At 36.4% G+C, this 20,830-nt stretch overlaps 1 protein-coding gene and 1 long non-coding RNA gene across 2 annotated transcripts in view; both read left to right on the top strand.

Moving 5' to 3' along the window:
* LOC149011754 (uncharacterized) overlaps nt 1–17,364 on the top strand; it is a 33,091-nt gene extending 15,727 nt beyond the window's left edge. Inside the window, exons 2-6 of the mRNA XM_089162748.1 lie at nt 12,977–14,069; nt 14,195–14,503; nt 14,641–15,182; nt 15,348–15,953; nt 16,506–17,364. Of these exons, the coding sequence (XP_089018874.1) occupies nt 12,977–14,069; nt 14,195–14,503; nt 14,641–15,182; nt 15,348–15,953; nt 16,506–17,364 (3,409 nt within the window). The remainder of the gene's footprint in view (nt 1–12,976; nt 14,070–14,194; nt 14,504–14,640; nt 15,183–15,347; nt 15,954–16,505) is intronic.
* Nucleotides 17,365–19,635: 2,271 nt separating this feature from the next.
* The window catches only part of LOC149011751 (uncharacterized), a 78,655-nt gene continuing 77,460 nt past the window's right edge, over nt 19,636–20,830 (top strand). The window contains exon 1 of the long non-coding RNA XR_016174688.1: nt 19,636–20,638. This is a non-coding gene — a long non-coding RNA (uncharacterized LOC149011751). The remainder of the gene's footprint in view (nt 20,639–20,830) is intronic.

The following is a 20,830-nucleotide window of genomic DNA, read 5'->3' as shown; positions in this document are numbered from 1 at the left end:
GGCACATAAATAATTGAATTCAGATATATCAGAGAAGAATTTGTAGTTTTGTACCAATAGAGATGTTTTCAGTCTTACTAGTAGGCAAAAGACAATCTGATCCATTGAGGGTTGAGCAACATAAAGGTTGCCAAGAGCATTGATAATGTGGTGAGTCACTCCAAAAATCAAGGTTCCAATATTTTATAGAATAGAAGCACAAGAAATTTCAGAAATATTCATAAAAGGATATGCTTTTTTGGTACTTGAATTGCATGGTTGAAGTGTTGATAATTGTCCTTGGCTTTATGGCCAAGACAATCATAGATCTAACAGATGATTCTTGATCTAGTGCCACCAACCTAAAAAGGTGACTAAGCTGACTGAGAGGGATGATTAGAAGGGAAGTGTCCACAACCAAATCTACCCCTTTGAGAAAAAGCATTCTATAGGGCTGTCTTGGAGGTTGAATTCTATGAGGTTGGCTATTGGCCAGATTTGCCATAGGTTGAGATGCATCAGCACTAGACAGTTCATCTTTTAAACAAATTTCTTGAGTCAATAACATACCTCGTAATTCAACATATGAGATGGGGGAATGTCGTTTGAAGATTATTCAACTCCCAAACCATTCAAAATGTTGAGACAATTCTTCATGGGCTCTCCAGCAGTTGCAAGTTGATCAGAAATAGTCTTAATTCGAAGGAGCTAATCATGGATATTTCTATTACCTCTTTTAACATTTTGAATCTAAAGGTGAAGTTGCATAATGTGACCGGTAAGGAAGAAGAGTAGATTCGCTTAAGCTACAACCATACATCTCGAGGTGTAGTGCATTTAACAATTTGAGCACAAACAGATTCAGTGAGGGAAGCAATTAGCCAACACATCAGTAGTTGATCCTGGCAATCCCACTTTAGTAGTCAGGTTTTGTCTTGAAAATTGCAGCATTGTTATTATCAGTGATGGTAGCGGGTGGACAAAGAGAGGAACCATCCACAATATCATAAAGATCATACGTTTTTAGAAGTGGCACAATCTAAGATCTCTACATTAGGTAATTCATTTCATTCAACTTGATTGAGAAAAAACCACAAAACAATTGGGTGGGAACTTGAAACTTTGATGCCATATTAGAAGCATGGGATAGAGAGATTTACATGGCCCTGTTTTACTTTGCAACCTACGTCCATGAGAATGATAATTGTGCTTCCTTCATTCTTTGATTGTGTTATATCTTACGTGTATAGGCCAAAGTCCTTGTTCACCTCAAGTCTAGGACTTTTATTCTCTAGAGTTCTATTTCCACAAGTATAGCTAGGTACTAGGGTTTTACATTGCCTGTGTCTCTTGTGTGTTTCAGATGAGGTACAACTTTGGGTGTATTTTAGTTATTGAGATAATGCAAACTTTTGAAGACCTTGAGGTGTTTGAGATAATGTTAACTTCTGAAAGTCTAGCTGTTGTTATGATAATGTACGCTTCTGTGTTTTGGATAAGGTAAAACACTGAATGTTATCTACAGCTGAGGAATAGGGTTCGGCCAGGATTGTATGTTGTCTTCCAAAAATACCCTTGATGAGTGGAGATGAAGTGGTTGCTAGGGAAACCCTAGGTTCGGCCAAGGTTGTTAGGGAATTGCCAAAAATATCCTTAAAACAAAAATATCAAACACCTCCCTTTTGTGAACTTTTTCAATTAAATTCTATTGTTACCATTAATCTTTTTTTTTTAACCCAAAACTACTCTTAAATAAGAGTTTGTTTTGGTAACCACAAACTAACCTCAATTACAACAGTAGTTAAAACTCTAACTTACCCTCAATTATTATTATTATCTCAACTGCCTTAGTAATTAGAAGCTAATTACCCTAAATTAATTTTATTGTTAAAACTCTAAAATAAAGTTAATTGATGGTAATTTAGGGTTTTAACTACTAAGGTAATTGAGGGCATTTTAAGTTAACAATAATATTAAGAGCTTTTACACGACACCCATTACTATTGGGATGAAAGTAATGTCCACCCACTATTATGGGCTAAATTACATGACACCAGCTTTCAAAATTACAAGTTATCCATAGTTAGGACTTTTTTTTAAGTAGGGTTTAAAATGACCTAAATGCCCTTTGGGCAATAAAATGACTTAATTACTCATATTTAATAAACTCTCATACCCAACCTTTAGGTGAGTCACCCATCTTCTTCCTATCCCAAGCTGGAAACCACTCGTCTTTGCCATAAACCACCATACCCCTCCCCGCCAGCGACCAGTGCCCACCCCCATTTAATTAACCCCCCCCCCCATTTCTCTCTCTCTCTCTCTAATTCTTTCTTCTTCTTTCTCTATTGCCTTTGAATACATCTACAATTGAAAGATCAAAAATTTGTTTCAAATGAATGTCCTAAATGAAACAAACTCATGGATCAGAAATGAGGTCAAGCTGAAATGTTTTTGACATACACACTACAGACTAAACAAAAGTAGCAGCAAATTAAGTTCAAGATAAGAAAAATATGAATCTAGGAATTTCACGATTACTCAGTGCTCTTTTTCAAATTCTCCACCTTTGTGGAGTGGTTAGCATTGATTATTAATCTTTGCTCCATAAGCTAGGGTTTCTTTCTCCAGATGACAAAAAAAGGGTCTTCAGTTTTTTGCTTGGTAACAGCATGATAAGTAAAAACTAACAACCAACCGGGTCAAACCACGGTAGGTTCAATCACCCCGGTCAGGACCAGTTCAAGAGTTAAAAACAAAAGTATCGTAAGCATGAAGGAACTTAATGGTTAAGGAAAGAGATGTGATCCCACCAAGTTTATGATAGACAAATCGTGCCTCATATGAAAACCGTTACTAACTCGGATTGAAGAAGGATATGATCAGACTACTATAGATCAGACTTGTGAATAAATCCAAAGGTCAATAATAGGAGGTAAACCATATAAACTAAAGCACATCACAAAGGAAGGTAACTGAATCGTTTCCCTTCACTCTCATCATTCAATTAAGCTCTGCAACTCGTTGGAGCTCTGTAGAGATTCACTTATTGACTTAACCTTTTTGGAGGTGGCTTTCCGTCTACTGAGTCGGTCGACATCTGACATTGTTTTGCAGAAACCCAAGGATTAATCAACTTTTGGATGCATCACAACATAATATAGGTGTAGAACAAAGAGTAGATTGGGCAATATTAAGCACAAGATAAAATGTTATCATGCTTACATTAAATGCGACACTATCACTTGACCTCAAATTAAAATTTCTAAGCCACAGATATAGGATCAAAATATCACATACAGTACAAAGTAGAGCAATTTGTAAGAATATTTATATCCAAGATCGTATAGATCGACTAAAAATACCTTAGTATGATAATAGCACAAGATGATGATGAACATAGCTTGTTTAGGATCCATTGGAGACGAAGCGCAGCGGAATCTCTTTATCTTTAGTCTCCCTCTTTGAATGAATTTGAACTTGAAGTTGATTCTATGATCAACTTGATGCTAGATCTTCTCCTCTAGACTCCTCCCTATTCACTGGCTTGATGGTATAACCTCTTTGACTAACGCAAAGAATAATGTGATAATAATTAGGGTTTAGAGGAGGGACCTAGCATCCTTTATATAGGCAAACCCGTTAGATCGTCCATCAAGATCTAACGGTCCTTATTAGCCCACACTAGCCATTCCCATAAAAGAGTTTTAGTAACTTTATATTACCCTACTAGACCAATAAGGAAACCAAATCAAAGTATAACACAATCCATGAAGCCCATCTTTTGTGGAATATTTTATTAATATTCTAACATTCTCCCACTTGGGCTATATTGATTGTGACACAGTTGAGCAAAACAAACATCTTTTTAGTTTTAAGAAAATAGTTGAAAAACCAATGTTAAAAAAAAAAAAAACGTTTTGACCTTTATGTGCACAACTTTATATTAGTCTGAGAATAATCTTAAAACTCAATTTCTTCACATAGAGCCTTAAGTACCGAATCATGGCAGTGACTGCATCTTTTAAACGACACAGGACTATCCATGGTCACAAATATTGTTAACTCTACTGAAAATGGATGCAATATGGTAGTGTGGCAACTAATGACACTTTATAGAAATCCTCATGTGTCATTTCGTTGTCAGTTCTATAAAGTGTCATTTCGTTGTCAGTTCAAATCTCTCACTTTATGTGACTCAATGCTACGAGAGAAAATAATTTACAGTTCCCACGAACTTGTGGCTCAATGCCACAAAAGTATGTACATTTTGTGACTCAATGCCACCAAAGTATATATATTATGGTTCCTACGAATTTGTATGTCATCTTTATAACTCGAGTTTAACTTTATGTGTTATATGACACACCTAAAGGCTAATACATAAATGCCTTAGCCTTTGCTTAAGTTTAACACATACCTTAAGACTTTCATAACATCCAACATGATAATAATGTGAACATCAATATGTTATCAAGGAACTTTATTGAATTCAAATAATAAATTATCAGTGCGTAAAAAATGTCAAGAAACGAGTAAAGATGAAAAAACTTTATTACACAATAGAGCAAAATATAAAAAACTCCCACTAAGCAACCGCATCTAAGGATGATTCCAAGCCCATAGTTACAACATGTCTATCAAAGACATTAAGGTGCCGACCCTTAGTTAGGAGATCTGCAACCATATCATTTGTACCAATATGCTCTACTGTGGTGTCACCTCCTTTAACATTTTCTCTAATAGTCAAATATTTAATTTCAATGTGTTTAGACCTTGTGATACCCTTATTGTTGTTAATAAACAACACAACGAAACTGCTATCACAATAGAACTGGATAGGTATATCCACAAAATAAAAAACTATCAACTATCTAATGAGGTTCCTTAACCAAACTGCTTGAGTAGCTGCAGCATAACACGTTACAAACTCTGCCTGAATAGTAGAAGAAGTGATTATACTTTGCTTTGAACGTTTCCATGATACTGCCCCTCTAGCCATCATGAAGATATATCCGGATGTGGACTTCCTATCATCCTCACAACCAGCAAAGTCAGAATTTGTATACCCTACTAGTTGTAGATCTGAAAACGTCTGTAGATTAACATATAATCTCTTGTCCTCTTCAAGTACCTCAGAACCTTCTTTACAGCAACCCAATGATTGAAACCAGGGTTCATCTGATATCTGCCTAGAAGTCCCGCAGCAAATGCAATGTCTGGCCTAGTACAGACTTGGGCATACATGATGCTACCAAGTGCACTAGCATAGGGTACATTCTTCATTTGTTCTCTCTCAGGATCATTTCTAGGACATTGTGACCGGCTCAGTTTATCTCCCTTGACAACTGGAACATTTCCAAGTTTACAATCTAGCATATTGAACCTCTTCAAAACACGATCAACATATGCCCTCTGAGAGAGACCCAACAAGTGGCGTGAACGATCACAATGGATCTCAATGCCTAAGACAAAACTTGCCTCACCAAGGTCCTTCATATCAAATTTCTCAGACAACATTTTCTTGGCCTGATGCAGTAAACCAATGTCACTACTAGAAAGAAAAATATTATCAACATAAAGAATGAGGAAGATGAAATCCCCCCCCCCCACTAACCTTGCTATATATACACTGGTCTACTAGGTTCTCAACAAAACCAAATGAAGTGACAACATTATCAAACTTTAAGTATCACTGTCTAGAAGCTTGCTTAAAACCATAAATAGACTTCTTGAGTTTACACACAAGATGATCAGAACCATCCACTGCAAAACCCTCTGGCTGAATCATATAGACCTCCTCATCAAGGTTTCCATTAAGAAAAGCAGTTTTCACATCCATCTAATGCTATTCCATATCAAAATGGGCCACTATGCCATAATTACCCTGAAAGAGTCTTAAGAGGAAACAGGTGAGAAAGTCTCATTATAGTCAATTCCTTCTTTTTGAGTAAATCCCTTAGCTACTAGCTTGGCTTTGAACCTCTCTATCTTTCTTTGTGAGTTCTTCTTAGTTTTGTACACCCACTTGCAACCAATGGGTTTACAACCTTTGGGCAACTCAACAAGCTCCCAAACCCCATTATGTCTTATTGACTGCATCTCATCCTTCATTGCATCCATCAAAAAAACTTATTGTGGGCTAGAGACAGCTTCTTGATAGGTGGCTGGATCAATCACAATACCAATATCATAGTCGTGCTCACCTAAGTAAACCACGTAGTCTGGTGGTATAGCAGATCTCCTTTCCCTTGTGGATCTCCTTGGTGGAGCTTCAATAGTCGCATCATGAATTTGAGGATCCTGAATAGGAGTATTGGCAACAATAGGTTCCTGAACCTCAACGGGTGCAACATCTAATGTAGTATGCTCTACATCCATCTGATTGGGGAGAGGGAACGATATAGATGTTCCAATATTATTGTTATCCTCCAAATTTTATGAACACAAGCTACCCTTCTCGGCTACATCAAAGTCCAGAAACTTGGCTGTTTGAGAATCAACAATCTAGTACCTCCACAGGGATTGTAAAAATGATATCCCTTGGAATGATCAGGGTAGGAAACAAAATAGCAACGAGTGGTTCAAGGTTCCAATTTTCCCAATGCTGGATTACACAATCTCACTTATGCAGGACAACCCCGAATTTTAAGATGGTTCAAGCTAGGTTTACGACCAGTCCGTAGCTCAAAAGGAGTAAAAAAAAAAAAGATTTGGAAGGGACACGATTAAGGATATAAAGGGCTGTTTTCAAGGCTTCACCCCACAAAAAATTAGGCAAATTAGTTCTACTAACCATGCTCCTAACAATATCCATAAGGGTGCGATTACGCCTTTCAGCCACACCATTTTGCTCAGGACTACCAAGCATAGTAAATTGTCCAACCATACCAGATTCCTTTAAGTACTTGGCAAATGGGCCTTTAAGCTGTTGAGCATCCCCATGTTTGCCATAGTACTCACCTCTCCAGTCAGATCTAATAATTTTTATGATTTTTCCCAATTTTTTTTCAACGTCAGTCTTAAAAATCTTGAAATTCTCAAGAGATTTAGACTTTTTTTTTAATCAAGTACGGATAACCATATCAGGAATAATCATCTATAAATGAGATGAAATAATAGTTTCTACACAATGTGGCTAAGTAGGGACCACTATTATCAGTATGAATAACTTCTAATAGGTTAGAACCACGGATTGTAGATTTCTTTTTGGTTTTGGTCAACTTACCCCTAGAACAGTCTACACAAGTATCTAGGCCACTTGTAGGGAGGATGTTTGAATTTATCAACCTTCTTACTCTTTCTTTATGCCATAATGTGTAAAATTGTTCCTTAGGTAGGGGTCTTTTTGGGGCAACAATTTCAACAATACAGGAGACATAGATATCTTCATTTGAAGTCAGATATAATCTATAATCCATATGACATTGTGCCAACTTTATTTGAATTAAAAAACAAAGATATTTTACTATCTTTCACTTCAAGGGGATAACCACACAAGTCTAAAACTGAAACAGAAATCAAGTTTCTTCTAAATGTGGGTACATAAAAAGTGTCCTTTAATAGTAACTTAAAACCAGTGTCTAATGTCAAATAATGTCTCCCACTAATTCTACGTCTTCTTCTGCATGTGTCCCCACAGCGAAATTTGACTCCCTGCTACTTGGCTTTCTCTGTTTATGAACCCCTGTAAAGTAAAAGTAACATGATTAGTTGCACCACTATCTAGCCACCAAGAAATTGATGGAACTAGAGAAATATTGGATTCACAAACAAGAGCCAAGGAGTAAGTACCTTTATTCTCGCGTTTGGCTATCTAAGTTTTATATTTGGTGCAGTCAGCCTTCCTGTGACCTCTCTTCTTACAAAAGAAACAACCGTCATCATCCTTGTTGAGAGGAGCTCTTTCGGGTCCTAAATAGTTGGTTTTACCGGTTTCTTTTCCTTTACCTTGAGCAACCTTAGGAGTATGGTTTTTGAACTTCTTTACCTTATGGGTGTTGGGTTTAGATGCAAACAAGGCTACATGGGTTTTGTCTTTCTTTAATTTCTGTTCTTCAGATACAACCCTAGAGATTAAGTCATTAATGGACCAGGCTTCATTTTGGGAAATGTAATTTGTCTCTATGATGCCAAACTCAGGTGGGAGGGTATTAATGGCCTGATGGACAATAACACGATTAGGAAGTGAAACACCAACGGCTTTGAGTTTTGTTTGAAAATCAACCATCCTAATGACATAATCCCTAACTCTTCTAGAACCATCATCTTTCATAGTAAAAAGTCCCTATAGAAATGTACCAACTTCAGCATTAGATGAGACACGGTACCTCTGTGCCACTACTTCCAACAACTCCTTAGCAATGCACTCTGTTGGCAAACCACTTTTCAAGTGTTCTCTGATAAACCTCTTCATTGACAGTACACATATACGGTTACTTTTCACCTAGGCAGCATGAAGTAATTCTTCTTCTTGTGTACTGTTATCAATCAAATCTGCTGGTTTTTCAGTAACTAAAGATATGTGGACATCTGCCATTTCCATAGCAAACAATATATCCTCTTTCCACTTCTTAAAATTTGACCATGTAAGAACCTCAATAGTAACCATGTTATTGTTGACAGAAAAGGTGACTCAAAAAAAACAAACAATGTATACTTTATTAGTACAATGTAGATAACGTTATCAATACATCATTAGAGAGTATACATATATCATCATGTAAACACCTTTGGGCAGAATTCATAACATAAAGTTGTGCTACTCCCTTACATGTCAGCGGCCATGAGAGTATTCCAACCTTCGAAAAGTTACCACCTTTGAGTTTGTAAACTTCTTAGATTAGTCAACTCCCAACCAAATGTTGTACGTGTCTCCCTCTTAATGTTAATACATAATTACCACCTTTGGGTGTATTAAATTGCATTAACATCGAGAGACATCCCATTACTATATATGGTTGATATTCCATAAACCCAACCATGAATGCCACTTTGGCAGTTACTCACAATCAAGCTCATGAAATTCTCATATTGGGATATACTTTATGTTACCCACAAATAATGCTAGTACATTGTTTGGAAAAGATTCATGATTACCAAAAGGCAATCAAAGCATGTATAAAATACATCATACATTTGCATAAAAACTCATACAAAATATGCTCACAATATATGACTATGAAACTTAATAAAAGAACCATATTAAAGACTTATTTAACGGCAAAGTTTCAAACCCATAAACATGTTTTGTTATATTTCACATACATAGGGGCAAAATTGTTGCTTGAAAATGGTTCCATTGCATTCGGAAGCGTGAAAAATATAGAACCCCAAGAGAATGCTTCAAAAATTTCATGCGGATTGGTCAAAAAGTAAAAAATACTAAAAATATAGTATTTTGGAAAAAAAATTAATTAAAACCAGTTCGGCCAGCGATAGAAACGGTCTAATCAAAATAAAATCATATTCGGTTGAACCGGATCGAACCAAAATCAAAATTGAACCGTTAACTGGACCTAGCAAGTTGACTCGCGATACTAGCGGGTCAACTCGCTGAGTCAAAACGAGTTGAGTCAAAAAATGGTTCAAACAGTAAAACGATTCACCCGACCCAAACCATTCGGTCGGACCGTTGACAGTCAACCAAGTCGACTCGTTTGACCCGACGGGTTCAGATTCGGGTCACCTGGCGGGGTCATGGGTCGGGTTGACCCGGTCAAACTGCCACGTCAGCATTATTATTTATTTAAAAATATTTTAAAAAATCTAGAAAAACATTGCTGGATTCCGGCAGCGCGTGCCGGCGCGTCTGGATTCCGGTGATGACCCATAATATATCAATATCTTCGCTTTTTGGAGATCTACGCAGTGGTGGTCTTGTATTTCAGGATCCTTTCTAAAAAAAACTTATTGACTAAAAATCGTATGGTTTGGGCGAATATTCAGGAGAAAAAATTCACAAGTTACACAAATTCGATTTTAGAACCTTAAATTCATCATTCAACATTACTATGGGTCTTCAATTGATTCTATACAAGATCTGATGCCACATGTAAGAATTTTTATATCCAAGATCGTATAGATCAACCAAAAGCACCTTAGTATGATAATAGCACAAGATGAGGATGAACATACCTTGTTTAGGATCCATTGGAGACGAAGCGCAGCGGAATCTCTTTATCTTTAGTCTCCCTCTTTGAATGAATTTGAACTTGAAGTTTATTTTATGATCAACTTGATACTGGATCTTCTCCTCTAGACTCTTCCCTATTCACTGGCTTGATTGTATAACCTCTCTGACTAACACAGAGAATAATGTGATAATAGTTAGGGTTTAGAGGAGGGACCTAACATACTTTATATAGGCAAACCCGTTAGATTGTCCATCAAAATCTAAGTGTCCCTATTAGCCCACACTAGCCAGTCCCATAAAAGAGTTTTAGTAACTTTATATTACCCTATCAGACCAATAAGGAAACCAAATCAAAGTCTAGCACAATCAATGAAACCCATCTTATTTGGAATATTTATTAATTTTCTAACATTGTTATGATCAAACAGACCATGACCGTGACAGTCACATCAAAACCTAAAAGGGGAGGGGGGAAAACTGCATTCTAGAAGTGTAACAACTTAATTGAAGTTGCAAGGCATAGAATTAGAAACCTTGCTGCATTGCAATCAAAAAAAAAAAAAAAAAAAAAAAAACGCAAAAGGAAAACATGATGAAGAATAAATATTTAACTAATCACAAAGGGAAATAATACTTCAACAGATCTGGGGAAACTTACTGATGGTTTCGGTGCATCTAAGCCTCTCATCAATCTAGGGAGAGAGAGAGAGAGAGAGATGGGGGTAATTAAATGGGGGTGAGCTGGTGCAAGGAGGGGGTGTGGTGGTTTCTGGCAGAGGTGAGTGGTTTCTTGCAAGGGATAGGAAGAAGATGCGTGAAGGGAGCATCTAAGGGTTGGGTATCAGGGGGTATTAAATAAGGGTAATTAAGTCATTTTACTGGCCAAAGAGCATTTATGTCATTTTACACCCCACTTAACAAAAAATCTTAATTGTGTCTAACTTGTAGTTTTGAAAGTGGTACCATGTAATTTAGGCCATGATAGTGAACACTAGTGCACCCCAGTAATAGTGGGTGTTGGGTAAAAAATTTGATGGTACATTAGGATTTTAACCACTGTACAAAAAGTCAACGATATATTGTCGTATTAGATGAACCTGACACGAAACTGATGGCTGACATGAGTTTTGCCAAAAGTTGCCAATATATCATCAATAGTCAATTTCTCGCCTATTTTTGGTTTTTTTTTTTTTTTTTTTTTTTGTCAAACAAATTTTTCAGTTGTCATTTATAAACGAAGTCAAGGCAAAAGGTAAAGTTGATTGATTGAAACATATAAAGTAAGGTAAGGTTGATTGAAAATTTGAAATGCATAATTAGAAAACAATAAGATTGATTGAAATTATAATTGAAAACCAAATTGTAAAGGCAAGGTTGATTGAAATTATACTTGGAAATAAAGATGTAATTGAAATTATCAAGTAAGGTTGACTAAATCTATAAATTTAAAATTAGAAATTAAATCATAAGATAATATTATATATCTTTCTCATATAATTACTATTTATTTAAAAACAAAAATTGACTGAAATCCTGCAAATGTCGCTGAAACCAATTGGAAACAAAGATGTAACTGAAATTATGTACAATTGTTATAACTGGAAATAAAGAAGTAATTGAAATTTTGTAAGGTTATTGAAAAAAAAAGATATTAAAATTATAAAGTAAAGTTGGCTAAATCTGTAAATTTATAATTAGAAATGAAATCATAAGATAATATTTATATCTCCTTCTAATATAATGATTATTTATAATAGAAGAATATAAAAAAAATTAACCGAAATCCTTGCAAATGTCGCCGAAATTTTGGCCACAATTCAGGGTGTCGATAGCCACCCCTACACCCAAAATGTCGGTGACATTTCGAACCTTGGTTTTAACTACTAAGGTAATTGAGGATAATTTGGAGTTTAAGTTAAAACATCTTTTTAGTTGAGGGCAATTTGGGATTTTAAAAATTTATTGAATGCTAAAGTGGAATTTAGCCAAAAAATTTACTAGAATGGAGGTTTTTGATATCTTTGTCAGGTAATAGGGGAGATAAGTGATATTTACCCTTAAAATTATTAGGGGTTTTAGGCATGATTTAAAATTATCCCATGATAGGATGTGTACCCAATTAGATGCAGTCGATATAATACACCTATAAAGGGCACTTATTGGATTTCATCAAAATGTATTGACCAGTACAATAAAATACTTGATATAAGATGATGCGTCTCTCAAAATCACCTTACCCTCGATACTAATACTTCAAACATTAATTTTTTTCTTCAAAAAAAATTTTATAAAACCATTCTTTTGCTTGTGTGCATTCTATTTGCTCATTATGAACTTTGTTTTCCCTTTTTCCCTTTTTTTAATGAAAGAGGAAAAACTACAAGAGAACTTCAGTACAGATTTATACATCTCCCTTCAGTACATATTTATACATCTCCCTTTGTCTTGGGTTACAATTGATGTCAATCTCTTCCAAGATAGATATATGGGTAACAAACTTACGTTAAATACAGAAAGGAACTGAAGGTAGATGTTGTTAACAAAAGAGACTCAGAATATATCAGCCATGACCTAGTAGGAGATGGGATTAACTGATCCCAAAGCTGGTAGTCTGAAACAACAGAAAGAACAGCTAGATGGAGAACTTTAGCCTACTACAGCCCTTGATAAAATGCTATAACTGGAACATTATGGACAATTTTTATGGAGAATTCATGCAAAAATGAAAGCATACAAATGAGACCCAAATATTAATCCACTTAATGTTTCTTCCCTGTTAAGGATTCTTCATCCGTTTTATTATATATATCATTCATCACCTAAATCATTTTATTATTATTAAGTTTTGTTTCAACTATGCAGGTACGAAGGGAAGTTAATACAAGAAGTTGTTAAAACAGTTCGGACTGAGTTGCAAAGGAGACGGTTCATTATTCTTGACAACTTAGTTGGAATTCAATGTCATATTGAAAAGATGCAAAAGCTTTTAGACATAGAATCTAATTGTCGAAGAATTATAGTGGTCCATGGTGTTGGTGGTATTGGAAAAACAACAATTGCTAGAGCTGTTTGCAGTAAAGTCTTCAATCATTTTGAAGAGCATAGATTCATTGAAGATGTTCGTGAGAAAGCTCAAAAACACGGGATTGAATATTTGCAAAAACAACTTATCCGTCAAGAAAAACAGAATATTGCTAACAAGTTTGATGGATTTGAATTGATCAAGCAAAGCTTCCACAACAAAAAAATCCTTATTGTGCTTGATGATGTCAGTGATAGTGATCAAGTAGAGTTTTTGGTTGGAGATGGTGAATCATTTAGTACAGGAAGTAGGGTCATTATCACAAGTAGAAATATGGATATCATAGTTGCCCCAAACCGAAGGACTTATGAACCCCATGTAATGCATTCAAATGATTCACTTGTCCTTTTCAGCCACCATGCATTTAGAGCTGACCAACCTTCAACTGATTATTTTGATCTGTCAACAAAGATTGTGGAAACTACTGGAGGACTTCCCTTGGCTCTTAAACTTGTAGGCTCATCTTTATATTTAAGGGAAAAATCAAATTGGGAAAACGTGTTAAAGGAATTGCAAAAATTTCCCAATACTGAAGTCATGAAAAGCTTGAAAGTAAGTTACGGTGAGTTAGATGTTGAGGAAAAACGAATTTTTCTTGATGTTGCTTGTCTTTTAATTGGAGAGGATAAAGCCATTGCATGTTATTTTTGGGAAAAAGATGGTTTTTCTGCTCAAAAGGGGCTTGATACTCTTTGTGCAAGGTCAATGCTAACAATCAATGAACATAATGAGCTAAAGATGCATGATCAGCTTCGAGATTTTGGAAGGTGTATTGTTCATGAAGAAAACGAAGACGATGCGGGAAAGCGTTCTCGGATATGGTCTGAAGAGGAAGCCATTGAAGCACTCAATAAACCTCTCAATAAACAGATGGTAGGCATTGAATAATTTTTTATTTTTATTGTTTGTGAGGAGGTTTGTGAATTAGGTATTCTTTTAGTGTTGGTCTTTCAAGTTAACTTTGCAAAATATACTTAATTGAAGTTGTCATTTTGTAGGGAACAAGCACTGTTAAAGGACTCCAGGTTAAACGCCATAAATTTCTGATGGGTAAAGGATTTGCTGCAACAACGAAACTGATGGGTGAAGGATTTGCTGCAATGAAGGAATTAAGGTTACTGCATCTTGAAAATGTAGATTTATCTGGGAAAATCACTAATTCTTTTTCAACGCTAAGATGGCTTAGATGGTATGACTTCCCTCTTCAAAGATATCCACTCCCCAATTTCTCTCCAGAAAAGCTGGTCATTCTTGATCTATTCCGTAGTAGCATTTCAGACAAATGGAAAGGCTGGAAGCACATTAAGGTTTGGAAAAACATAACTTTCTACTTCGTTTAATTCGTTAATAGCAAAATCTTGTGGGAAGGGAAAAAAATAATAGTTCTCTATTTTGTCCTTCTCGAGCTAATTATATTAATTAATACATAAATTCAATCCTGTAGGTGGCTGTCAATCTGAAAGTTCTAAATCTCTCGTATTGCTCTCAATTAACTAGAACTCCAAATGTTTCAACAAACTTACTGCTGGAGGTATTGATTCTTAAACATTGTCACAGCTTGAAGGAGATTGACAAATCCATTTATTGTCTCAGGAACTTAATCATATTAGATATGAGTCACTGTGGGAATCTAAAGCATCTGCAAGGTGAAACTTTCCAGTTGACGTCACTCAAAAGGCTCGATTTAAAGGGTTGTACCAATCTGGTCACTCTGCCGGAGAAGCTGGGCCACTTGATCTCCTTGGCAGAACTTGATTTACGGTGCTGCGAGAGTATGGTGGAGCTCCCCAATGAACTTTATCGGTTGACTTCTCTCAAAAGTCTCGAATTATATGCTTGCTACAGATTACAAAAGCTGCCGGAGAAATTGGATTGCATGACCTCCTTGACGATGCTTAATATAAGGTGGTGCGACCAACTTGAATCGCTTCCAAATCTTCCTTCGAGTCTGAAACATTTAGATGCTTTTGATTGTAAATCATTAAGATCACTCCCAACGCTTTCAAGCCTAAAACATCTCGAAATGTTGAGCCTCGAAGGCTGCAGAAAACTTGAATGGGTTCCAAATCTTCCCCAAGGTCTGTTATGCCTTGATATGTCCGATTGTGCTTCGGTTCAAGGCATTTCAGGTCCTCTTCCATCGAGTTTGACTAGCCTTAATATGAGCAGCTGTGATTTGATTCGAGGCATCTCAATTCCACTTCCATCGAGTTTGACTAGCCTTGATACACGCTGTTGCTATTCACTTCGAGATATCTCAGGTCCACTTCCCTCAAGTTTGACTAGACTTTGGGCCTACAATTGCAAATCATTGGTAACACTATCAAGTACACCAGAAGGCTTGAGGAATTTAGAGGAATTAGATCTTGATAACTGCGGCAGCCTAAAAGAAATTGAAGGTGTCAACGAGAAGTTGGATTCCCTGGTGGACTTTCGGATTAGTTGCTGTGCAACATTGAAGAAAATACCAAAACTGAGGGGCTCGAAATATCTGAGGACTTTAAAGCTGGATGAGAATCACTACATATCTGATTTTGAAGGCGAGGGGATGGACTCTCTGGAGGTGTTGAAGGTATGGTACTGCAATTCATTGAGAAAAATACCATATCTGCAAGATTCAAAAACGTTGAGGAAATTAGAGATCAGTGGTTGTCCTCTACTGTCCGAGATTGAGCTCCTTGAGTGCTATGAATGCTTACAAGAGTTATCGATAATTAAGGCCACATCATTAGAGAGATTACCTGCTGATCTTTCAAGGTTGAAAGAGTTGCGGATATTGAATATTAAGGGCTGCAAGAATTTAATCCACATTCCAAGATTATCCGATCTGTCCAGCAAGTTGAGTAATCTAGACATCGAAGGCTGCAAGAATCCAACTAAGATTCATGGTTTTGACGGGTTGGAATTCGTGGAGAAATTGGGTATTAGTTACTGTGAATCTCTGAAAAGATTACCTCATCTGTCCAACTTGAAAAACTTAAAGCATCTATCGATTGTTGGTTGCAAGAATTTAACTGAGATTCATGATTTTGATGGGTTGGAATTCGTGGAGGAATTGCGTATCAGTTACTGTGAATCTCTGGAAAGATTATCTCATCTGTCCAACTTAAAAAACTTAAAGCGTCTATCAATTGTTGGCTGCAAGAATCTAACTGAGATTCATGGTTTTGACGGGTCGGAATTCGTGGAGGAATTGCATATCAATGACTGCGAATCTCTTGGAAGATTACCTCATCTGTCCAACTTGAAAAACTTAAAGCGTCTATCGATTATTTGCTGCAAGAATCTAACTGAGATTCATGGTTTTGACGGGTTGGAATTCATGGAGGTATTGCGTATCAGTGACTGCGAATCTCTTGAAAGACTACCTCATCTGTCCAACTTGAAAAACTTAAAGCATCTATCGATTATTTGCTGCAAGAATCTAACTGAGATTCATGGTTTTGACGGGTTGGAATTCATGGAGGAATTGGATATCCGTTACTGTGAATCTCTGGAAAGATTATCTCATCTGTCCAACTTGAAAAACTTGGAGCGTCTACGAATTGTTGGTTGCAAGAATCTAATTGAGATTCATGGTTTTGACGGGTTGGAAGTCATGGAGGAAATGCGTATTAGTGACTGCGAATCTCTTGAAAGATTACCTCATCTGTCCAACTTGAAAAACTTAAAGAGTCTATTGATTGTTGGCTGCAAGAATCTAACTGAGATTCATGGTTTTGACGGGTTGGAATTCATAGTGGTATTGAATATCGGTGACTGTGAATCTCTAGAAAGATTACCTCATCTGTCCAACTTAAAAAACTTAAAGCTTCTATTGATTGTTGGTTGCAAGAATCTAACTGAGATTCATGGTGTGCATGAACTGGAATTCTTACAGACTCTGGAGACTAGTGGGTGCGTGTCCTTGGAAAGATTACCAGATCTCTCAAATTTTCAAAATTTGGAGGAGCTATATATCAAATCCTGCGAGAAGCTGACGGAGATTCAAGCTGGTAATGGATTGTTGGAGTCTTTGCGGATCTTGGATATTAGAGGGTGTACATCCTTGGTAACATTACCAGATCTGACACAGTCAAAGAACTTGGTCGAGCTAAATGGTTTGTATGCAAAAGACTATGGATCACGAGTGGATTTCTTGGCTGCTGCATCCAGAGAATTGTTTTAGACTTGTTGCACCTGTTGACGAAGTATTTATATAAGGTAATTCCCTCTCAACTACTATTTTTTATTTGCCTTTATTTCTGATTAACCGTTGATTTCTGATGATGACTTAGAGGCTTTTTAATTCTGGTCTTCGATTTCAGTAGCTTCAACATCCTTCACTTTTGCCTTCTTTTTGTGCGTGGGCGTGAATGTATGTTAAGGCTCCACTATCTCAGTAAAATCTGGCCTTATGGCCCCTTGTTATCTAAAGAAGTCTTTAAAAAGCCTTACAGAAAGCAGAGCCTTGAAAAGTTTTCATTTAGAAAAGGACAGGAAAGAGAGACTAGTCAGCACAAAGCTGCTAGTTGAGCTCAATCTTGATGGGGCTGTTTTTGTGCCAAGTACCCTTCTGCAAGATGTTGCTTGCATTTCAATCAAAGGAATGCTTAGGTCAGCTCTCTGTTTCACAGACTTACTGCATTCAACTGCCAATCTGAATATACTCTAAATGGTTTATCTTATATTCACAAACAGATTTTTGGGATAAAATCCCCTGTTTATATATTCATACTCTAGTGTAAAGGTTCCTGTTTGTCGTAGTGATTAAGGAGACCAAACCTAAGACAAAACAGAATCATTACAAACTTATTCCATTACTTTACTTCCTCTTTTTTTTTTTTTTTTTTTTTTTTTTTATTTGTTTTGGGGTCATCATCAAATCATTCACAAGGACTAGAGGCCCATAGGATTAAGAGGGGCATGGAAGGAAAGGTGTGGAGGGACGGAGATTTGGACCGCAAACTTCTTGGTCTTACTGCTGCCTCTACACAGGAAGCTGCCACCACTATGCCAAAAGCACTTCCAATACAAACCTACAACATAATCGAACTTGGACCAAATCAAATTTCAGCATAGGAAATTTGTCATGTTGCATGGCTCTAGATCTATTAAGTCTTGCATCTCTTGTTTTACCTTCTGTTTTCATATTTGGTATTCATCACTTTGCCTTTATCTATATCTATATGGTCACTAGTACATTGGTTTTGTTCGGTTCTACATTCACTGTGACATGTTTCACATGCGTTCATGTTTATCACCTATATTGGAAATGGATTGCAATATAAATTTGGATCCTTCTAATCTCCTTTGATAGGATAAAAAATTATCAAAAACCAGATTAATGACCTGAAATTGTATCCAAACGCGGTATTTGTAAAAATCATATCTGAAGTTTTGTAATGCGTTTTAATCTGAACTTCTTATGTTGAGTCTTTAAGCAAGTATACGGCCAATGATAAATCAAGCGAAAAAATATGAAAAATCATCAAAGTATAGGTCCTGGAGTTGTCTTTTTACTCGGTGCAAGATTTGAATGAATCAAGACAATGTAGTTTAGGGAATCTGAAAACTAACTTTTGGGGGATTTTATATTTAAAACTCGAGCATAACTGATACTAGATTTGATTTATTTGAATCTAGGATATATTTATCAGTACATATTTTTTTATGGTTTTGGTGCAAAATAGGGTAGAATCTATGAACCGGAATTGTGAAATAGATTTCTACTACAAGTTTGTAGATTAAGTCCTGTGCTTTTTGGATTTTATTCCTTAGGTCCTAAGAGCTTTTGTTTAAGGTTTGATGCATTTAATATGTCCAAGGTTTTAATTGTGGGACAATATTGGACACTTGAAACCTAACGTACATAGACTGTTGCCACAAGTGAGGGGCTGTGTGCTAGAGTTAGGTTTATGCTCTCTCGTGAAGCCTTATATTTGTTACTAATGATTACAGTGATGAAAACTTTGATTAAATTCTGCTCTATGCATGCATTGAAACTCATGGGGGTGGGTATGAATTTACAAGGATGGTTGTATTTAAAAAAGTTATATCCCTCTATTGAATTCCAGTATGGCCAACTATATAATTTGATCATGGAGCTGGTTATGGATGTGAAGGTAAGACTTGACATGTGAATTAAAATTTGTTGGATATGTTCATGTAAGGGGATGGGAGAAGTAGACTACAAACTCACGTCCACACACTTTGTTGTATTTGATCATGATGGATGCATAACCCATATAGAAGCATGGCTAAGAGAGACCCCTAACACGTGCTAGTCCCAAACCCCTAGTTGATTTACTTTTCTTTTGTTATGAGCATGAGCAAAGCAAATTGCTTGAACGTATTGTCTGATGTGAGTGAGAGTGTAGACCACATCCCTTGAGCCTACCAGTTGATGTCTACAAGAATGCAGATTGAATTCCTAAATCACCTGGTTGATTTACATTAATTGAAGCATTGAACGGACTGACCCCAATAGTGGAGACTGGATCCCATTACCCCCGACTGATGTGATATGAGATGATGAATGAAGACAGACCACCCAAGGGGCTGATTCCCATAAAGGCATGTTTGCCATAGTTAGACATTATTGTGCATATATTGTAATGGCATGTAGGTTGCAGCTTGCTCATGCATTTGGATGTGTTTGTGCCTCTCAGAACTCACCTCTTGGTTGTTCTTTCTTTTTAGATGGTGGCATAGGTGTAGCAGTCCCTGCACATGTTACTCAGGATTGCGGAGTGGATGGTGGTACTGTAGCTGCCGAGCAGTTGGATGCTAACCATGGTGCCCTGTGTGCTTGCTACTTATACTCATATGAAACTCATCTACTGGATTAGGAGTTTGACAGTATATCAAGATGACATTAATTTTAAATCCTTTGCTATTTACGTTTGGATTATGTTATCTTGTTTCATTTTGGAACTTATATGGGATCGGTAATTAAATACCATTGGAACTCCTTAATTGTTTGATATTGCAAGTTGTTCAAATCCTCAAGTCTCTTGCCTGTGATTTGTGTTGCGAATGAGATGTATGGTTATGGTACAACATTTGTGATCCAGTGGGGGTATTCAGCATCATTTACACAGCCCACTTGGGTGGGGCTTGACAGTGATCAATTATTCAAACCTTACTTGTTCAATTATTCAGATGATTCAGCTAAGTCATGATGAGAAGTTTGGTGGTACCTTCTCTTCTATGCTTCCTCAACTCTGTGTCTAATTTCCACATTTCTTTAGATCATCTTCTTTTACATGAATGAATTGCATTGCCTTCTTTTTTTCTTCTTTATATTTATTTCTATTTCCAAGAATGTAGTACTCTCGGAACATAATGCTCAACTTTAATATCTTCGTCCTAGTTTAACCAAGAACTGTTTCTGTTCGTTTGAATATCAGGATTTTGCTACTGTTTTGATTATTTTCCTTCTCTCTGCCGTATTCCATGAGGTATATTGCTGTTTTGTACCTATATCTGTATAACAATTCACATTACATGGAGTATAAACTCTTAACTTTATAATGCTGCATTTATCTGTTTCCTTTTCCCTGGTGTTTCGTTCTTATGGCTGGTAATTGTAGTACAAAATATGGTCCCTCATTTCGTCTTACTTTCATTGAACATGGTGTCTGAGCCATAAT

Source organism: Hakea prostrata, chromosome 7 (genome assembly GCF_041222555.1).
Source record: "Hakea prostrata isolate BN-2017 chromosome 7, UWA_Hpros_2, whole genome shotgun sequence".
Lineage (NCBI taxonomy): Eukaryota > Viridiplantae > Streptophyta > Magnoliopsida > Proteales > Proteaceae > Hakea > Hakea prostrata.
This window is presented reverse-complemented; position numbering and strand designations above follow the sequence as displayed.